Here is a 19,323-nt window from a genome sequence, read left to right on the forward strand (position 1 = left end):
GAGCAAATGAGACAGCATAAAATAAATATAAATGAACGCGGAGACAGAAGTGGAAAATCTCTTCAGAGTGCAACAAACCATACATTGTAACATCACCATTATTTTACCAGGCAAATATTTTCAGTTTGCCAAGTTTAAAATTTAATAAATCACTTTCTTACACTTTTCCACCTCTTCCTTATTCATAAATACAGCATTTAAAAATTTTCTTCAGATGCTTGAATTCTGTTTTCACTTAAGTTACGGAACTTTTCAATGACAGCTTTCACAGAGTATTCACCATGGACAATATTGTCTCTTGTGCGAACATTAACCGTCTCAGATGTCTTTTCTCTTTCACCAACAACTGAAATTTAAGCACAATGAAATATTGAATCATTATTAATATCAATAAAATCAACACAAAGAGAATTTTCCAACAAAAACAGCAAATACTACAGGATGTTGACAATACCATGGAACTTCATCAATAAATTTCTATTTTCCCAATTAATATGTATAGGAAAGATAAACACACTTATATTCACGCTGCTGGAATATCCACCACAAATTTGCTTCATATAACACAACAGCTAAACAAAAACTAATTCCTGATCGAGGGATGCTGTAATTGAAAGTTTTTCACAACTCACACAAAGTCACAATTTGATTTTATGGGACTTTTAGGATCCAATATGAATAATGGGGAATTCCACTGAAAACGGATGATTATGCAATAAAAAAGTATCCTCCCTGCTAAAAATTATATTGAAAGCAGTTCTTCTCTAACATGCATATTACTCGCAAAATTCCACTTTGAAATTCCTACAGTAATCTTGCACTTCAAACGACCGATTGCCATGTTGGCTGAGCGTGACGTCAGAGTCCAGTAAACAAAACGTTTATGTGGTGCCAGTGGACTGTTAGCCCCAGTTTTAGAAAAATCTATGTATCTCTCAGTACTTTTTTCTCACTACAATTTATTTTTTCATAGCAAAACATGTTCATTTATCATTAGTCACGTGAAAGATTCATACTGAATTGACAGGTTTGCAGAATGTATGCAAAATATGTAAAAAAAATAGCTATTTTAATTTTATGAGAGCACCCCATTAGTTTACTAGAATCCCCGAGGTAAACATAAAACCATCTCCAAATCTAAACTACATTCCATTCTTCGCAAATCAACATTCTCATTACCACTGGATTTCTGGAAAATTTTCTACTGTCAATCCATCCAATAGCACCCAAACTAGGTAGCTGCTCAAATGGAATTTCAGATACATTTCATTTTTGTCATGCTTTTTCGCCCACACATCACTCCAAACCAAGATGTTAACATGTTTTATCCAAGGACATAAAGCAAGAGATAAAGGTATAATCTGAGGAATAATAACTATGCACACGAGCACACAAGAAAAATGAGCACTGTATTAAAAATACAACCCACAAAGTCATCTTACCCATTATGAAGTTGTACTGGGCCAGCTGCGCATTTCGTATTTTCTTGTTCATTGTATCACCTGCATCAACGTCCACATCACAAGCAAAGCCTGCTTGGAATATTTCTTCCTTGACCTGAATCAAATATAATTATTATGAATGAAAATGAAAAACTGAGCAAAACAAATGGAAAAAATATAAAAAATTGAACTTCATTGCCAAATTTACTCATCGATAAGAGAGATCAGAAATATCAAAGCAGAAGTGGCCATGCAGTTATAGCATCAATAGAGCTTAACCAACTATATTTTCCCATAACTCAGTAACTCATATAATGTCTCAATGAAATTACCTTGAATGCGTAATCATCAAACATTGGACCCACTGGAATAACAATACACTGCCTAGGAGAAATCCAGAATGGCCACTTCCCAGCAGTAGATTCAGTCAATATGGCAATCATTCTTTCAACAGACCCAAGAATTGCTCTATGGATGATCACAGGACGTTTCTTTTCTCCAGTTTCACTGTAAAAATTGAAATTTATAACAATTTCCTTCTTGGAGAATGTGCTATTTATAAAATATAACATGTATAGTGATTCACTATTCATTCAGGAGAATTAAGGGCAATCAAACCTCCCTACATCAAACTTCAGCTACATGTATTTTCAAATACATATTGCAAAACTCTTCAATAAAAATATTTTCCTGTACAAAAAAAATGAACTTTTGGCACACAAGCTGTTTTCAATTATATGATACTTATAATATATAATTGAAGAGATAACATCTGCTAAGTGATTTCGACAAAATTTGTCATTCATTAATCCAATGTTAAAATGGCCTTAGAGCTCCTCTAAACATCAAACACCTCTATAGGATAAAATTTTTCTTTACTTAATGAAATTTGTCATGATGAGATTTGACTGCACACACAAAAAACTACCTTGGAATTTCCAAGTGTTTAGAGATAAATAATAATTCTGCTTCAGTTGTCACTAATGAGTGCTTTCTCAGCACAATTACTTTCCCAAAGAGAAAATTTCCAACATTAATTGAAATTCTACCTCGGAAATATGTATATCATCTCATATTATGCACGAAGAACAAGGAACCAATTTTATTACCTAATATATGTTAAATTAAATCTCTCAGGTAACTGGAAATCCAGCTGAATAGTAGCACATTGGTGAGACCTCTTCAATGCATCCTTGATGGTAATGTCAATCTTTGGTCCATAAAATGCACCATCGCCAGGGTTTTCCTTCCAGGGTGCTCCAAATTTATCCAGAGATTCAGCTAATTGCTGGAAAAATTAAAATCAGGATTTTAGAATGAAAAATTGCCAAGTTAATTTATAAACATAGTAAAAGGAATGCTTTAAATACCTTTTCTGCATAATTCCACTTTTCAATTTCACCAAGGAACTTCTCTGGACGTGTAGAAAGGCAGAGGTCGAAGTTAAAGCCAAATACGGAGTACACATGCTTTAAGAAGTCTAATGCTCCCAGCATTTCATCCATTATCTGACAAAAAAGGAAGCATGAGAGATGATTAACAGGAAACTTAAGTATATTAATACAGCAGATGCATCCAGAAATTTAATTTCAATGCTTACCTGTTCAACGGCACAAAAAATGTGAGCATCATCTTGCTGGAAACGTCGAACTCTAGTTAGTCCAGTCAAAGCACCCGACAACTCATTTCTATGAAGGACTCCAAAATCAGCAAGACGCAAAGGTAGCTCACGCCATGAACGAGGCCGATGATCAAAAATAAGGCTACAAAGAAGATTCAAAATTAAATTTAAATTACAATTACTGCTACGACAGCACTAATTAACTTTATTTTAAATTTCATCATAAGTAGTTATGCTTAATGTATAACTTGAAGTAAGTATGAGATAAATTCCTCAGAAATATTTCAAAAATTCACCCTTTTGGTGGTGCAGAGTACTTCTAAAAAAATGCACATTAGTAAAATGAAATTCAAGGCTATAATGAAATACAAAAAATAAGACTCTAATCTACCAATTTTGCATTGGAACAGAATTTATTAATAAATATTCGGCATTTCAGAGAAAATGTTCACATGCATCTCATCTATTACACCCCATTCATTGTCAAGACAAATACATACATAAAGAATTAACATCAAGTACAGAGGCACTAATTAACTTGATTTTAAATTTTATCATAAGAAGTTATGCTTAATGTATAACTTGAAGTAAGTATGAGATGCATGCATGTCCAAGTAACTGATACAAACGAGGTATTTATGAAAAATTGAGTTACCAGACAATAGCTAGCTTTCAGATGGCTGAGTTAATCTATTTTGAGAGAACACACTGTTACACGGGGGTCTACCACAAATAAAAACATTTTAATATTATCAAAAAAATGAAGAAACTTAACATACCAATGGCCAGGGCAATTCATCGGTTTGAGAGCAAATGTTTCTTTCTCTGATTCGAAGGAAAACATATTTTCCTGAAAAGAGAAGTTTAATAGTCATATTAAAAAATCAAAACAATTATGGGATACATTTTAAAATGCACAACTTTTTTCACAGCAATACTCACAGAATAATGAGCCCAATGGCCCGATGTCTGCCAGAGCCTTGAATTGTAAATGTTTGGAGTTACTACTTCCTGGAATCCTCTTTTTCTATACTCACTACGAATGAATTGTACCAATGAATTGTAAATATGAGCACCTTTAGGTTGAAAGAAGCAAGAACCAGGACTTAACTCGTGGAAAAAGTACAATTCCTGCTCCTGAAATAATGAACACATTTCTACTGTCACTTCATTGCTTTTCAATTCAAGTCTCTCAGATAGTTTTTTAAACTCAAGAATACGGAAACAGGGCTACCTACTAATTATAGAATACAGTAATTTTTCTAGCCACTACAAAAAAATTAATTTAAAAAATAGTCAAACTTAAAGTAAGTTCACTACAAATTCAAAGATAAAAGGCGTAAACATGCAATTTGTACTAACACAATCACATACATAATGGAGTAGAGCATTTTTTCTGATTTTGCTAGATATTACAGTTGAGCACTCCTAATCTGGCACGGTTGGGACTTGGGTGATGGGATTTTGCTGGATTTCAGGAGTTGTGGCGCTAACCACTTTAATTAGGGGGTCTGAAATGTTTATTATGAGGGATTTCAATACATTGCAACAAAAAGAGCACACATTTAAGTAAAATGTTTAATTTTCAAATAATTTAAGATTAATAAGAAAGAATTGTTTGTAAATTCATAAACGGTTATATTCGACTATTAGATAGCATCGCAAAATGGCCGGGTGAAAATAATGCACATAATGTGTGCATATAAATACACCACAGAATATCAAACATGATATGTTACCAGTCAAAAAATAAAGTAAATTAAAAATTTTAATGTGTTCGAAGTCTATAGGGATCCATATTCTCTGTGTTTAATATATTTCAAAGAGCTGTCCGCTATCTATGATATAAATCCCATCAATGCTTGCTGCCATGTAAGCACTCCATCTGAGCGAAAATCCATCAATATATCGGAAGTGACAGATGAAGGAAGATTCTTGCCAGTAGAAAAGGGTTTCTTCTCATAGACCACAACAAAGCAAACAGACTTTCCTTATTTCTAGGGTTCCCTCTTCTGCTGCTCATCTCGACTAAGTGACTCGTATCACAGCACCGAGTAGTGAGGCCATATGCTATGTATGTCTGTTTCTTCTTTACTTAGAAGAGATCTTTGTTGCATGGTACTTTCTTAAAATCCTACAATAATTTTTGACAGTAAAAAAATATAGAACACATTTAAAAAGTCTTGTGTTACTTTTATCAGTCTTCCACCTGCTTCACAGCCCATCAAGCCCGTGGCCCAAGGGGCAGGGCCCAGTCCTACCACGGTATCTAAAGTCACCTTTGCACCCCATCGCCATCTCATGTAACAGTTTCTGATGTGCCAAAAAGTTGTGAAAAAAGTAACTGTGAGGCCTATTGTAGACAGATACAACAGGAAGTATTTTTGTTAAAAGAGGGAAAGTTTCAGTATGTGAAGACAAATGTCTTATTCAGTAAAAGTTATGTTTCCCATGCAGCACGCCTAGGAAATATTGTCAGATTAAGATATTCCCAAATTAGGGAATTCAGGGTGCCCAACTGTATTTGACTCTGTAGATTCATCCAGTTCCATTACTATTAGATGCACTTTCTAGGTAGAGAAAGGTTCCGATATACATATCTTGACGTTTTGTTTTTATGCATTCATTATTTCCCAGATCATGTTGCATTGCTCACAGACAATAAGTCCACTCATGTGAAATGATTGAAGAATTAACTCCATACTTTATCTTTATGAACCCTTAACCCCTAAATTATAAGTTTGTGTAATAATGAATAAATAAATGGCTAAGAATACACTGTAAACCGACCACAAGAGGATTAAATAACCATGATGCGCCGAAAGACAGCAAATTGGGAAAGAATGGTAGGCAATGCAGACATTTTGCATATGATAAGCATACAGCTTGTGGCCGTGGATGCATGAAAACAAAGCTCTAGGTAATGATAAAGAAGAACTCTGAGAATAATGTGGAGTGAAGAAGTAAAATTTTGGATAAATACAATGTAAAATAAAGTCCAAGCAGAAAACTTGAAAGAATGAGATCAAATTTCCGACTGGGCTCCACGCATGGACTACTAAGAATGTTTCTTAATGGCAGAGGTTCGTTAACAAAAGATTTTCTCCAAGCATTAAGCATGGGAAGGGCTCAGGACTCATGCAATAGGGTATACAGTAAACTCTCGATATTATGAAGTTCACGGGACTGAAAACCCAGAGGTTTTGATGGACCACAGTTGTAAACACAGATTTTTTTTAGCTACTTAGGCTGGCATAACTAATTTTTTTGACAAATTTTTAGCCGTTGTTTGTACAAATGAATTCTATTTGCTCCTGGTTTTCGTATTTTCAAAGCTTCGTACCTTTGAATAGTACCACGTATTTACCATGGGCTTTTCGTCGGGACCACACTTTCACTATATATTATCAAAAATTTAATAATATCCTCCTTTGTATAATTGAGAGTTTACTGTATAGCATTACGCTTCAAGCTTATTTTTCCAATTGGATATTTTTCAGCTACTACCAATCTGAATAAGAAAAAAACAATTCATTGAGCAATTACAGGGTTCCCACTCTAACTACATTATTAAATTCACAGTTTTTTCCAGGTTTTCACGGTCAAAATGTCATCAAATTCACGGTTTATAGATAAGGCATTTTAGGCAGAAATATTGATCATGAAACAAGAACCGGTGGCACATTAACTAAAAATGTAACAAACACAAGAGATGCCTTGAATGCAAACGCAGCAATGAAAGTGCTATCTCTAATTACTTCACCTATTGTTAGCAAAATTCAGGTCTGGCTAGAGGGTGTGAGTGGGAAAATGGAGAGAGCAGGGTGGCAGGGAAGTGAAGAAGAACCTGATTTTTTGCCAGGGTTAATGTCTTCCAATCGCAGGTTTAAGGTCAATGTGCTGTCATGGCATACGGACCAATTAATAATTGCGCTTCGAATACACAAGTGCAGACAAATGCGTGGACAGTTTCTGCACATGACTCGGCCTTGAAACATGATCGAAACATCGATTTTTCTTTTCATCTGTCTATCGTAGCTCTACCATCAAGTTTGAGAGATTTCTAAGGTTTTATGATGAAATTCACGGCTATTTCCAGGTTTTTTCACTGTAGACAATATTCACGCCTTATTCACAGTTTTAAGGTTTTTCACGGTTGGGTGGGAACCCTGAGTTAAGTACCATAGATATTATGAACTAATTAATAAAAAAACTTCAGACTTCAGATAAACTTATGCAATCAGGGTTAAAGGGGCTAAAATTCTTACCCTTCCTAGTTTACGGTGATCTCTCTTGGCTGCCTCCTCTTGAAATTTTTCCCATTCTTTCATCATTTTATTATCAGGAAATGATATGCCATATACTCTCTGTAATGACTCAGCTTCAGCCTTTCCTTCCCAGTATGTAGCTGAGTTCTGGGGAAGAAGTAAACAAGCAATGACACCATGAGTTTCTGCCTAACAAAATGATAGCAGTAAAAATACACAAAATGATAGCTGCGAAAACAAACAAAATGAAGAGAAAATTAAACAAGTAAAGATTGCAGCAGAAATATGTACTAAGATATTTACCGATAGAAATATTTTTAGTGCTCTGGGATAAAGTAATTCCACATCACTTTTGTGGCCTTGTTTAAATAATTTGGAAAAGACTCACCACAAAAATAAATCTTAATATTGCAAAGAGGCCACAAAATTTCCCATAAGGCATTCATGGTGTTCAAACAACACTGAAAACATTTTAACATGGTCATTGACACCAAATTTAAATTTCACACACAGTACATGTGGATAATTTTCCAAGCATTGTTTATATTATGTTTTTGATCTCCCAGAAGAAACATGAATGTCGTTTGTGAGCAGTGGCGCCGACTCCATGGGGCCTGAGGGGGCCCGAGCCCCCTCAAAGATTCGTTTGGGGGGGCCGAGCCCCCTCAATAATTCAAGAAAATAATTAAGTTATATTATGCTTTGTGAAATCACAAAAAATATATCAGTAATTTTTTTCCCATGCTTGACGATAGTTACCTTTTAAAAAAACATTCAGTAATGAGTTTAAACGAATAATTGATACGGTAGAAGGCAGGTTAGCTGAAAACAAGTGGTGTGAATCATGATAGTGTTTCGGTGCTGCGACACACTTTGAATTTAACCTCTTCCCTGAGCAAGACCTCCGATATGGGCCCCCCCAATATTTTTTACAAGTCAGCGCCCCTGTTTGTGAGTCTTTGTGCACTTGAGTTCATTGGAATGTTGAGGAAAGAATTATGACGAAGTTTTGTACTATTTGCTCTGGCAAGGGATCTTAGAAAGGTTCATCCAGAGAAATAGAAAAGTAGTTTAGAGAGAAAACAAGATGCCAAGATTTTATTCACCATTGAAAGCCCAAAATAATCACAATATTATAAAAACTTAAATATTTTTGAAAATAATACATTTGCTCTGCCAACGACCTTAATAGGAATTTCACAACCACCCTGCATACCACAATAAGCTCTACAATCCTTCCTGTCTCACTTGAAACAGTTGGCAGATAGAATTTAAATAATATACACTATCATACACCATACACTACCATACACTATAATTCACTTTATCACCTACCTTAGTCACTTTCAAAGACTTAATTTTTCCTGTATGCTTCACATGAGGCCCTCGGCAAAGATCAATCAGAGGTCCACACCTGTACACTGTGGTAGTTGGCGTCTTCACCTTCTCATTCAAGATCCTCACTTTGAACTGGTTATACTGGAGTAGAACAAACCAGTCACAATAAATCAATGGCAATGTGAAAGTAGTAACCAATATCCTATTTGGTGAAACAAAGCAAAATATACATGCAGTACAGCAGACTCCCAATTATCCGGCTGCGGTATGTCCGTGTTGCGGATTATGCATGCATAGTTTTCACTTTCGCTCAATACTATTTTCCGCAATCTTTACACAAAAATGAAACCGGACACAAAATCACATGAATTACTGCATTTTAACGTAAGGATACACCAGACTTATTATTTCCATGAGAATCCCCTTCATAAAACTGAAGCGACCACATGCTAGCTGCATTCACGGGAGCTCCGTGTTCCTGTTTTCCAGGCCTCGCAGTGCACGACCCCGCTTTGTGACCATGGATCCACGTTGTAACGTTTTATAATTTATTTTCTTTCCATTGCCCACAAATATTGTTATTACACTCTAAAACACGTTATATCATTTAAAACTCGGTAGCAAAAACACATCCGCAGGTCATGACTATTATAATCCCACTCCCTCTCTTTGCCGTTCACAACAATCTCCGTCCACCATCACTTGCCTCATTGTTCCTCTCCCACCGATTGTCACATCAACATTCTCCGACTCAGCTCAAATAAAACTTGAAATTAATTGTTACACCGTCTCGCAGCAGTTGCAACCCGGGCAACTTGTGCGAGATGCGTCAGTGTGGCGTAGTGCCTGTCAGTGTAGTTTCTGACCCGCGCAGAGGTTTTGAAGCATTCGTGCAAACCACTTTTCTGTATCCGACATCACGCAGCCACGGATGCATGGTTTTCGAAACCAGGTCGTATATGGAGCAATAATAATACTAGTGCAACCATGTTATCACCGCTAAAAAGATCGCCGACTGGCAAAGAAAGCTCTCAATGAGTCCAGGAAGCACTCTTAAATAACAATAACTGCATAAATAAAAATATATTGCTTGTTTTAAGTAAATTATGAACTTCACAAGATATTAAAGAGAATTTTTGGATTATCCGTGTTTTCCAATCATTCATGCTGCCTCTCCCCATCATTAGCCTGGATAGTCGGGAGAGTACTGCACTAAACTCATGATTCTCATCAAGATGAGAGGAGTGAGAGATCTATTATTACTGCAACTGTTACCAAATCATGGTTCCAACTCAAACTAAAATATAAAATTCACGGTTTTTTCCAGGTTTTCACGGTCTAGATGTCGTCAAATTCACGGTTTTTAGATAAACCATTTTAGGCTGAAATATTGATTGCATAACGATCATCATCCGCACGTTAACTAAAAATTTAACAAATGCTACAGACGCCGTGAATGCAAACACAGCAATGAACGTGCTGTCTCTCCTGACGTCACATATCGTTTGCAAAATTCAGCTCTCGCTAAAGGTTGTCAGCGGGAAAATGGAGGTACCCGGGTGCCAGGAAAATTAAGAAGTGTCTGATCGGTTTCCAGTCTTTGGTACAGGCTTAAGGTCAATGTGTCATCATGGCACACGAACCAATAATTGCGCTTCGAATATACGTGTGCACGTAATTTCGTGGACAGTCTCTGCGCGTGATTGACGTTGAAATATGATGGGCATTTCGATATTTCTTTTACTCTGTCAATCGTAGTTCTAAAATCATGTTTGAGAGATTTTTTTAAAGGTTTAATGACGAAATTCACGGCTTTTTCCAGGTTTTTTCATGGTAGACGAAATTCACGGCTTTAAGGTTTTCACGGTTGAGTGGGAACCCTGCAAATATATTTATTATTATTATTATTAATAAAATGTTAACCCAAAAATGTAAAAGGTTTCAGTATTTGAAACAAATGCATTTTCCTCCAATACAACACATCATCACCTACCTGAGTTCACCACGAATAATTTGAAACTGTCCTAAAAGCTAAATACTTCAATTTCTATATTCCACCATTCTCTCCTGTGTGTTGCTGCCAGTGAAATATTCACCACGGAAAAATTTCTTATCACCTAGTTTTTTTTTTTTAATAGCTCAATTTATCTTAATATGTATCTTTGTTAAAAAAGGAAAATATTATCAATTTACCTTAAACATCTCCAACAAATCCTCTTTTTTCATTTCTAATCTTTCAAAGGGTTGTTTCTCTTTTACGATATTCTTCATCAAGTTTTCAATGACAGGAAAGTCTCCATTTGTCACCTTTGAAAAAAATATATTTGTTCATTTTAGCCGAGGACATTAAAGAGTTCATACAGATATAGGACTAAGGAGTTAAACCAATAAATAATTAGGAGCCATTAGCTACCATCAATGAGTGCGTGTGCAAGGGTAAATGAATAATTACGTTAACTCCTACTAATGAAGATAAAAGAGTATAAAAATATTACAGCATTCATGTAAATGCATATAAATTTATTTATATATAATTCAAGAGTATAAAAATGTTACAAATATAGGGCCAGTTCTAAGTTGATTTTAAAACTTCTAACCATAGGCATCAAAGCTAATCATTTTCTTAACAACAGCAGTCTAGTACACACAGCATTAACATTAACTTAGCTGGAGGTGTAATGTTACTGGAAGAAAATTCTTCCAATAAGCACTGATAAGACAAAACATAGTGAAGGTTGCACAATAACAACAGCACAAAATTAATGAAAACATGAAATAGAAGACAAAAATTCTTTAATAATGAAAAGACTTTTGACTAACCTGTTTGTTATCAAGAAACATATCATAGTAGAAGCCTCCATCAATGGGAGGTCCATAGCATAAGCAACCTCCATATATTCGTTCCATGGCCTCACCAAGGACGTGAGCAGTGGAATGCCAAAAAACCTGTTGGGCTAAAATGTGAAGACTAATGAGAAGCCAAGTTTCAGCTTTGAATTTCAGAAAATAAACCAGAAAAACAGGAAAATGGTAATGCTATCTGAGAGGTAATGCATGGCTTCATATACCTTAGAGGTCTAATCTTACTAATGATATGTATCAAGCACATAAAAACATTTCATGCTTCCCATTTATAAATTCTCTGACAAAAGGAATAAAAAAACTAATACAAGCTTAAAGCAAATTTTATAGAGGTAGTTAAAAGTTTAACCACCTTTTCTTCTGTTAGAGAAAATATTCAAGCATTCTGAAAGTTTAAACTGAATTTCCTTTTCAGAACTTGAAACTAAATGATTCACTAATTTTCCGATTACTCATGATAGTATCGAAAACTTGATTGCTTTAAATGATAAATTGTACGAAGAAAATTATTAGGGAACTTGAAGTTAAGTTATTGAAGCTATTAAATACGAATGGGTGGACTGATAAGAAAAAGGAGTACAGAACTTCAAAAAAGACAGTTTGTTTTAAATGAAGCACAATTACCATTACAAAAGAAGTAATTTTTTAGCATGCAGACTTGTAAGAGATCATAGAAACTATTTTGATTCACCAACAGGACCCTACCTTCTTCATCATCAAACTTAAGAAGCTGAAGAGTACAACTGGTCTCCAGTGGCCGATCGATATCCCAGAGTTCTCCATTTACCTTGGAAATCACAGTATTATCAGCCAAACCCTGGCTAAAGTGTGAAAAAATAAAGGAAATATGTAAAAATTAACATCAATTCACACATGAGCAACTGCATTCACCACAGCATGAGAGAACTCTATCACAGAATAATGGAAATTGGCCACTTCTAGTAGCAATGAATTTACAAAATTAAGCACAAAGAGAGACTTAATTGAAATTTCGAGGCATACTCATGGTTTCCAGGGAAAAATAGAAATACACTTCAAAGTGCTCGAGTACATACATTCAACCCACCTCTTCTTACTTCAATGCTAATAAATGAATCATAACCAATGGCAACCTTTTGCTTTCAGTCCAGTTTATTAACACTAATTAACACCAACAGTAATTAGTTTGGAGAGAGGTGATCATAAGGCTCCAGACACAGTTGTTTAGTGTGGTTGAATGAACTAAGATCATGTTAGATGAAGAGCTCAAGGAATTTTCCCTAAGGATATAGCCCACAACACTCCATCGTAAAACCTTTGATAGTACATCAATGAGTAATCAAATCCAAAATATAAAATTAAGCTATTGATATTAAAATTTCAATCTGTTCTCAGTAAATAGTGGTATCAAACTCAAAACGTTACTTTACCACAACAAAAAGTAATTTTCCATTATCCTTTTATCAGGGGATAATTTAACTACTTTAAGCATTTAAAATAACATATCATGAGAAAAATCTTTAAGTGACCCGAGGTCCTCACTGATCCTGAAAACAAAAGAAGTGTGCACTTTATGAAATTCAGCTGTTGCAGCAGACATGGTGTATGAAAGACTGGTAAAAATATTGATAATGGACACTCAGAGCATATTTTTTAAATTTAAATTTGAACATAAGCAACTTCACAAAACATGTTTTACCCCACAGACAATCACGGGATTAAAAATTACATCTCTCGATTTCACCTAATGGTAAATGGAGATGTACACTTAAAGAGGAGCTATAGATTGGAAAAAAATCAACTAACAAATGCCTTGAAAGTAATTACACTTTATCTGCCTTCTCTAATCCTTAATCTATAACTAGAAATCCGTAAAGTGGCTTTATTTTTTGCTAAAATTTGTTTTAAACCATGTGATTTCGGTGTAATAGAAAATCTTGGCGGTGTCATTATAATGCTACAATTTTTCCACATTTATAGGCATTTTATTATTTTATCGTACATGTTTCATGAATACTTATACTTTTATTAAGCATTTTAGATAACATTTAACACAATTTTGATTGTACAAAATTTCTGATAAAACTAAATGAAGGAAATGGTTCAAGTTATATTGGTTCAAGGTATACATGGTTCAAGTATGTAGTCTTGGCGAATATGATCGGCAAACAGCAAATCCCCTCTACCTTATACATATATACTTTGAGAGCCATTCCAGAATTTTTGGATTGTCAAGTTTCTCTACACTAAATAAAGCCTTTAAAAATGCTTCAGTAGTAGCAACAACAAGCTCCACCTTCACTTTCTTTAACTGAGTGACTGTGTGTCCAAATGATAGCTGACGTTTTGTGGGTCCCCTTTCTTTCGCACGTTTATGTGGATCGCTACTGATGTACTTAAACAACGTGTCACATCTTTCAAATAAATCTTTTATAGCAAACTTTGCACACTAATACTCTTGCTTTCACATAAAATCCTTCTGAGCTGAATTGACTTGCCCTGGTATGAGCCGTATCACTAGCTTTTGGCTTTTTAAAATTCCTTTCCTTTGTTTGATATTTAAATCTGGAACCATGATAAAAAAAACAGCCCAACCACAAAACAAAACCACTCACAATGGTGTTTTCAAACTGAGTGCTGGGTAGCTACGGTATAATCATAGTACTGTATAACTTACAAATTGGCCGAAATGCTTCATGTCATGGGTTCCCATTCGATACCCCTCACCCAGGTGTTGAGGGAAGGTAGGACAGCAGCTAGATACAACAAAATCGCTTAGTTTTGTTTACAGCTGTCGCCAATCGGTCAGGAAAGGCAGGGAAAAAAGCACACACAACTAAAAATACAACAGACTCCCGATTATCCGGCTGTGGCTTATCCGGGTTGAGGATTATCCATGCATAATTTTCACTCTCCCTCATTACGGCATAAATTCTAGGATACACCGGGCTTATTATTTGCGTAAGAATCCCCTTCATAAAACGGAAGCGAACACGCACTAGCGAAAGCGATTCACGGGAGCACCGTGTTCCTGTTTTCAAAGCCTTGCAGTGCGCGACCGTGGTCCTTGATCACGGATACATGTCACGCAGCAGTTGCAACCCGGCAACTTCTGCGAGACGCGACTACGTGGCGTGGTGCCTGACAGTGTAGTTTCTGATGTCGAGCAGTGGTTTTGAAGCATTTGTGCAAACCACTTTTCTGTATCCATGATCACACAGCCACAGATGTGTGGTTTTCGAAACCAGGCCTTACATGGAGCATTTAATAAAATCGAGTACAACCATATTATCGCCAATAAATAGATCGCGAACTGGCAAAGAAAGCTCGCAATGAGTCTGGGAAGAACTCTTAAATAACATAATAACTGCAGAAAAATAATAATATATTGTTTGTTTTACATAAATTATTTCCCATTAATCAATCCTGAAACATTTAGAATGAGATGCTGTCTCACCTGAAGAATTAGTTATTAGATTTGGTTATCAGGTTATTTTGCGATATCGCGTCTCATGAATTTCACAGACCTTCATCTATAACACTCCTTACTTTTCATACAGCTGCTAATGATATACACATTAAGCTTATACTTTGCACCCTTACCAGTCCCCATATGGTGATCTTATTGCACATACAAACCCAGGCCATGTTTTTATGTGTTTAAGTGGTGATAGCCAATCAAAAACAAAAATCAAGAAATAATGTAAACATTAATGGCAGTTCAGCCACTCAATTATTCGGATATCCTAAAATTAAGGAGGCCTCATGAGTAGTTTCTTAAAAGCATAAGAGACCAAGATACTTAATGGAAAATGAAGACAGAGTGAAGTAATTAATCTCAATTAAAGTAATTTGTACCAACCTTATTCCTTTGGCAACATCATAAGGTGAAGTACGCCAAGACTGAGCTTCAACTTTCTTTCCATCAGGTAACGTGACCGTTATTGGTTCGGGTGTTTTGGACTGTATTTCCAAATCATATTGTGTTTTTAACTTATTCCACAAATTCAACCTTTCCTAAAAATAAAGTAAAAATTTAACTAAATAGTAAAATTACTTGTAAAATTAATTAAACACGGGTGAGGAGACATAAACAAATATTTATTAATGCCAAGTATAAACTATTTTACAATGTAGACATATAAGACTTATCAGCCTCATTATTACTAAGGGAAAACATTAGATGATATTGAAAATTATTTTGGCCCGTCAGTACTGGGCAAGCCAAAACCAAATGAAACATATTGTCTTTATAAGTAAGGTGAAAATACTTCCAGGAGTTATCTATAGAATCTATTATTTTTTTATTCCAAATAGTGAGCAAGGTTGATTAATCCATTATTGTTCCACATGCCGTATTTGGTTAACCAATTTCCCAAAAATACTGGTAAAAATTCAAAATTAAAGATCCTAGACGATGAGTACATTGTAAAAAGGATACATTATTATGTAAAAAATAAATTGCAACAGTTCTCCTAATCATAGGTAACTTGGGCCGTATCCACTGTAAAAATGTGATGGCCAGTGAATAAAATGGAAGAGTTATAAAGCAGAAAAGATAACACAAGCCTGGCCAACAATTAATGTCCTCAATCACCTGATAACACCAAGTGGATGACCCTTTCTGTATTTCAGCACTCAATATGCTAAAATATGAAGCAATCTGAAAAAGCCATGCCAACTTAACGAATAGTTAAGCAGATGAAATTTTCGGCCGGTAGAATTCATTTTTCATACTTGCTATTTGTTGGAGAACATACCATCCACAACATTGTAATTACGTATGAAGTTTGTCACGTGAGGGAACGGTTAGATGCTTATGAAATAGCTAAATATATCTAATTAATTAAGCATGCACTTCCAATGAGATCACAGTACAACATATTTCACAAAAATGTTCACAACTGAATATAACCATGCACATTCTTTCATAATCATCTCATTCATCTTAACAGAGTTAACTTCAATAAATTCATAATGCATCCAATAACACTGCAATTAGGTGCCTTCCCAGAAACTATGGCCATAAAATGCTAAATACATTGGTGTCCAATTTACTTCCGTAAAATGTAATCAATTTCAACAAAGAGACAGGATTGACACTAGTGTGATTCCTTTACTCCATCATTTATTCCATTTTTTAAACCTTTCTTCTTCTTCAACAATGTTTAATGTTTTGATACTGTTAAACTAGTGTTCTTCACTCCACACAGTCCATTCAACTCGTCCAAAAAATGCAATTAACAGTTTTAAGTACATGTATATTTTTGCAACAAAAAATATGCAGAGATGCCATTTGAACAAAAAAAGTGATTGAGATATCTCTACTAATGCATGGAATTTGATGTTCCCCTGAGCAAAAGAGATGATTTAGATCCCTATCTTGAAATAATAAACATCTATCGTTTTAAAGAAGAGATTTAAAAGGGAAATGCTATCATCTAAACTTCATATACCATTCAGATCAGTACACCACCAAATCTTCAGACATCTGGCCGCCATTAATTATGGTTAATAGCTTACCTCAATGTACTCAGGCCATGGATTAAGCTCTGCAACACCACTCTTCTCATTTGCCTCCTTAGATTTGACTTTCATCTTAGCTGGTTTACTTTTGACAGCCTGGAGAATGAAGAGTGTGTAATGATACCAATGGTTATATTAGAAGGCTCCTAAACCTAATAACACTTGGAAATTATATAATTTGTACGCATTTTTTTCGGTAGTTAAAAGAGTAATTGTGCAGATTAACGAGTTTTGACATGAAACATTGGAAACTTTCCAAAATGAATTATTTAAATCCGGCTTACATCATTTAGCTTCACTTCATGCCGTAGTATATCTATGTGTCGATACCAACGGGATAAATGCGTGAATTCTTCTGGAGGAACATTCTTTAGCTTCTCGAATAGACAAAAATCTGAGGAGCTCACACAGTACCCTTCTGCATAACTGTGGTTACTAAAGTGCTGGTTTAACTTATCTAGTTCTTCGAGAACTATATTTCCACCTTTAAGCAATTCCATCTTTATTATTACAGCAGGGATTTCGTATTGGAAATATTGGAATCACAGCAAAACAAATCTTAAATCTGCAAAAAAATTATTGCAATTACCAAGAGCAAGTGACCGTGTTCGAGCTAGTACACACGTATACAGTTGAATTAAGCTAACTTCATTCAACCATACTTTTAAAACAAATGAGGAGCTTTTTGAAGAGGATACTGACAGAATAATTCCTCTAACAAGGTGAATACTTTCTAGTACCGGTGTTTCAACCAAAAGCAATGCAAGCGCCTCTGGACAAGCATAATTATAGCTTAAGAACGAAAACACATCTAAAAATATTATCCACAACTTGTTCAGAAATCGAATTGGAACAGGTAAATAATGATAAATGCTATTAATAGTACCACATAAATAACTTAGAATCGAATGAAATTCAGGTTAAAAATAAGCATCCTTTACGCTATCCTGAAACAGTACGATACAAAAATCTGTCAGCAATAGCTATGAGAATATGAAATATACCTCATTACAGCAGCTATTATAGATAAATTGGTGCTGAAATAAGGCAACCACTATACAAAAATTACAGAAAAACATTGCATCAGCCGTGATCAAGACTTCAGGAGATTGTGATAAGAATAGGCCACATAATGGGAGAATAAATGATAAACACCAAACCTACACACACTACTCGATCCTTAAAGCAAAAAAGGGCATAATGCAATATATGTGCAAACATTAGGCATAAAGGGATCAATAGTAAGGAAGCCACCAACCGATACACAACGGCAGGAAATTTTTATCTTGGCAGAGATGCGAAACAGATTGACAACTCCAAACATTTCAGTATAAATTAAATAAATAATACTTTCATGCCTTCTCACTGTTTAAAGAGACATTCTTCATTTCTTCCGTGATATCGCCGCTCATATTGACGTTTTCAGCGACACGTGGTGTATGTAAGCATACGCAACTGATCCTAGGAAAAACATGTTAAAATTGAACAACTAATTAAAAAAATACTTGCGAAATTAATTCAAATCAAACAATAACACCCCATAAGTAAATTACCACAAGTAAACAATTCACCGCGTCCGAAATTTGTAGACGACGGAGGATATCGAAGCCAATCGAAGCAAGCCAACCTTTCGACCGCTTTCGACGATATATTTCCGACCACTGAACCACACGGCTGAAATGAATCGAATTTGGGAGCGGGAAGTATAAATGCATTAAACACCGAAGCCATTTACTTTCGCAATATTTTCTATTACTACAAGCATAAGTCTCGAAGGTTGGTGGTTTTTACATTCTAATTGCGTCTGTCCGGATCATTCCTGTCCAGTCATGCAATCTGTTTTGCTTTCTGTCATATCAGCATAGTCACATCGTTCGTCCTCTGAAAGTGATTCTCAACTTAGTTTTGATGCTGACATCTTCACCTTTGGTTCATAGATTTTAGTATTGTTTAAGTTTTTTTTTGAGATAATTAATTATTAATAAAATACTTCTTACATTGAACATTTATTCCTTCAAATGGTAGTTAAATGAACATGATATGTAATTTTGATACAATAGGGTAGTTTCCTTCAAACGAAAACGAAATGCATTGATTGCGATTCGTTACCCACCATTAGTGTATCCAAAATATACAAATTATTTGGTTTTAGAAATCCCAGTTTAGATGAATGGAAATGGTCAATTTTAACCTCATTTGAAAAAGACCAGATTAGCGCCCATGCGATTCCACTCCACGTGACGTCACAGGGACCTAGTTTTTGTACGAGTGGATAGGAGTTTTACAA

At 35.2% G+C, this 19,323-nt stretch overlaps 1 protein-coding gene across 5 annotated transcripts; it reads right to left on the reverse strand.

Annotated features, from left to right (window-relative positions):
* Positions 1–98: 98 nt before the first annotated feature.
* Positions 99–18,699, reverse strand: LOC124165298 (threonine--tRNA ligase 1, cytoplasmic). Of its 5 annotated transcripts, none has more exons than XM_046542645.1 (17): positions 18,590–18,699; positions 18,395–18,497; positions 17,034–17,132; positions 15,373–15,527; positions 12,237–12,352; positions 11,490–11,623; positions 10,863–10,976; positions 8,667–8,810; positions 7,332–7,478; positions 4,006–4,200; positions 3,843–3,913; positions 3,043–3,205; positions 2,813–2,950; positions 2,552–2,730; positions 1,775–1,949; positions 1,443–1,557; positions 99–346 (listed from the first exon to the last, which is right to left on the reverse strand). In XM_046542645.1, exons 2-17 carry the CDS (start codon positions 18,446–18,448, stop codon positions 198–200), a joined length of 2,148 nt encoding a protein of 715 aa, XP_046398601.1. In that variant the 5' UTR covers positions 18,449–18,497; positions 18,590–18,699; the 3' UTR covers positions 99–197. The 5 variants fall into 5 exon arrangements, with proteins under 5 accessions (XP_046398601.1, XP_046398598.1, XP_046398599.1 ...); XM_046542642.1 differs by lacking the exon at positions 18,590–18,699 and adding an exon at positions 17,321–17,601 and having other exon boundaries at positions 18,395–18,478; XM_046542643.1 differs by lacking the exons at positions 18,395–18,497; positions 18,590–18,699 and adding exons at positions 17,321–17,601; positions 18,295–18,380.
* Positions 18,700–19,323: the final 624 nt, after the last annotated feature.

The sequence above is a fragment of the Ischnura elegans genome, chromosome 9 (genome assembly GCF_921293095.1).
Source record: "Ischnura elegans chromosome 9, ioIscEleg1.1, whole genome shotgun sequence".
NCBI lineage: Eukaryota > Metazoa > Arthropoda > Insecta > Odonata > Coenagrionidae > Ischnura > Ischnura elegans.

Excerpts from the sequence above, each read along its gene's own strand:
- LOC124165298 (XM_046542642.1), bottom strand. The coding sequence starts at position 17,536 with ATGGAATTGCTTAAAGGTGGAAATATAGTTCTCGAAGAACTAGATAAG. Across the intron at positions 15,528-17,033 it reads CATGGCCTGAGTACATTGAG|GAAAGGTTGAATTTGTGGAA; the intron begins GTAAGCTATTAA and ends CTTTATTTTTAG. Across the intron at positions 7,479-8,666 it reads AGTCTTTGAAAGTGACTAAG|AACTCAGCTACATACTGGGA; the intron begins GTAGGTGATAAA and ends CTTCTTCCCCAG.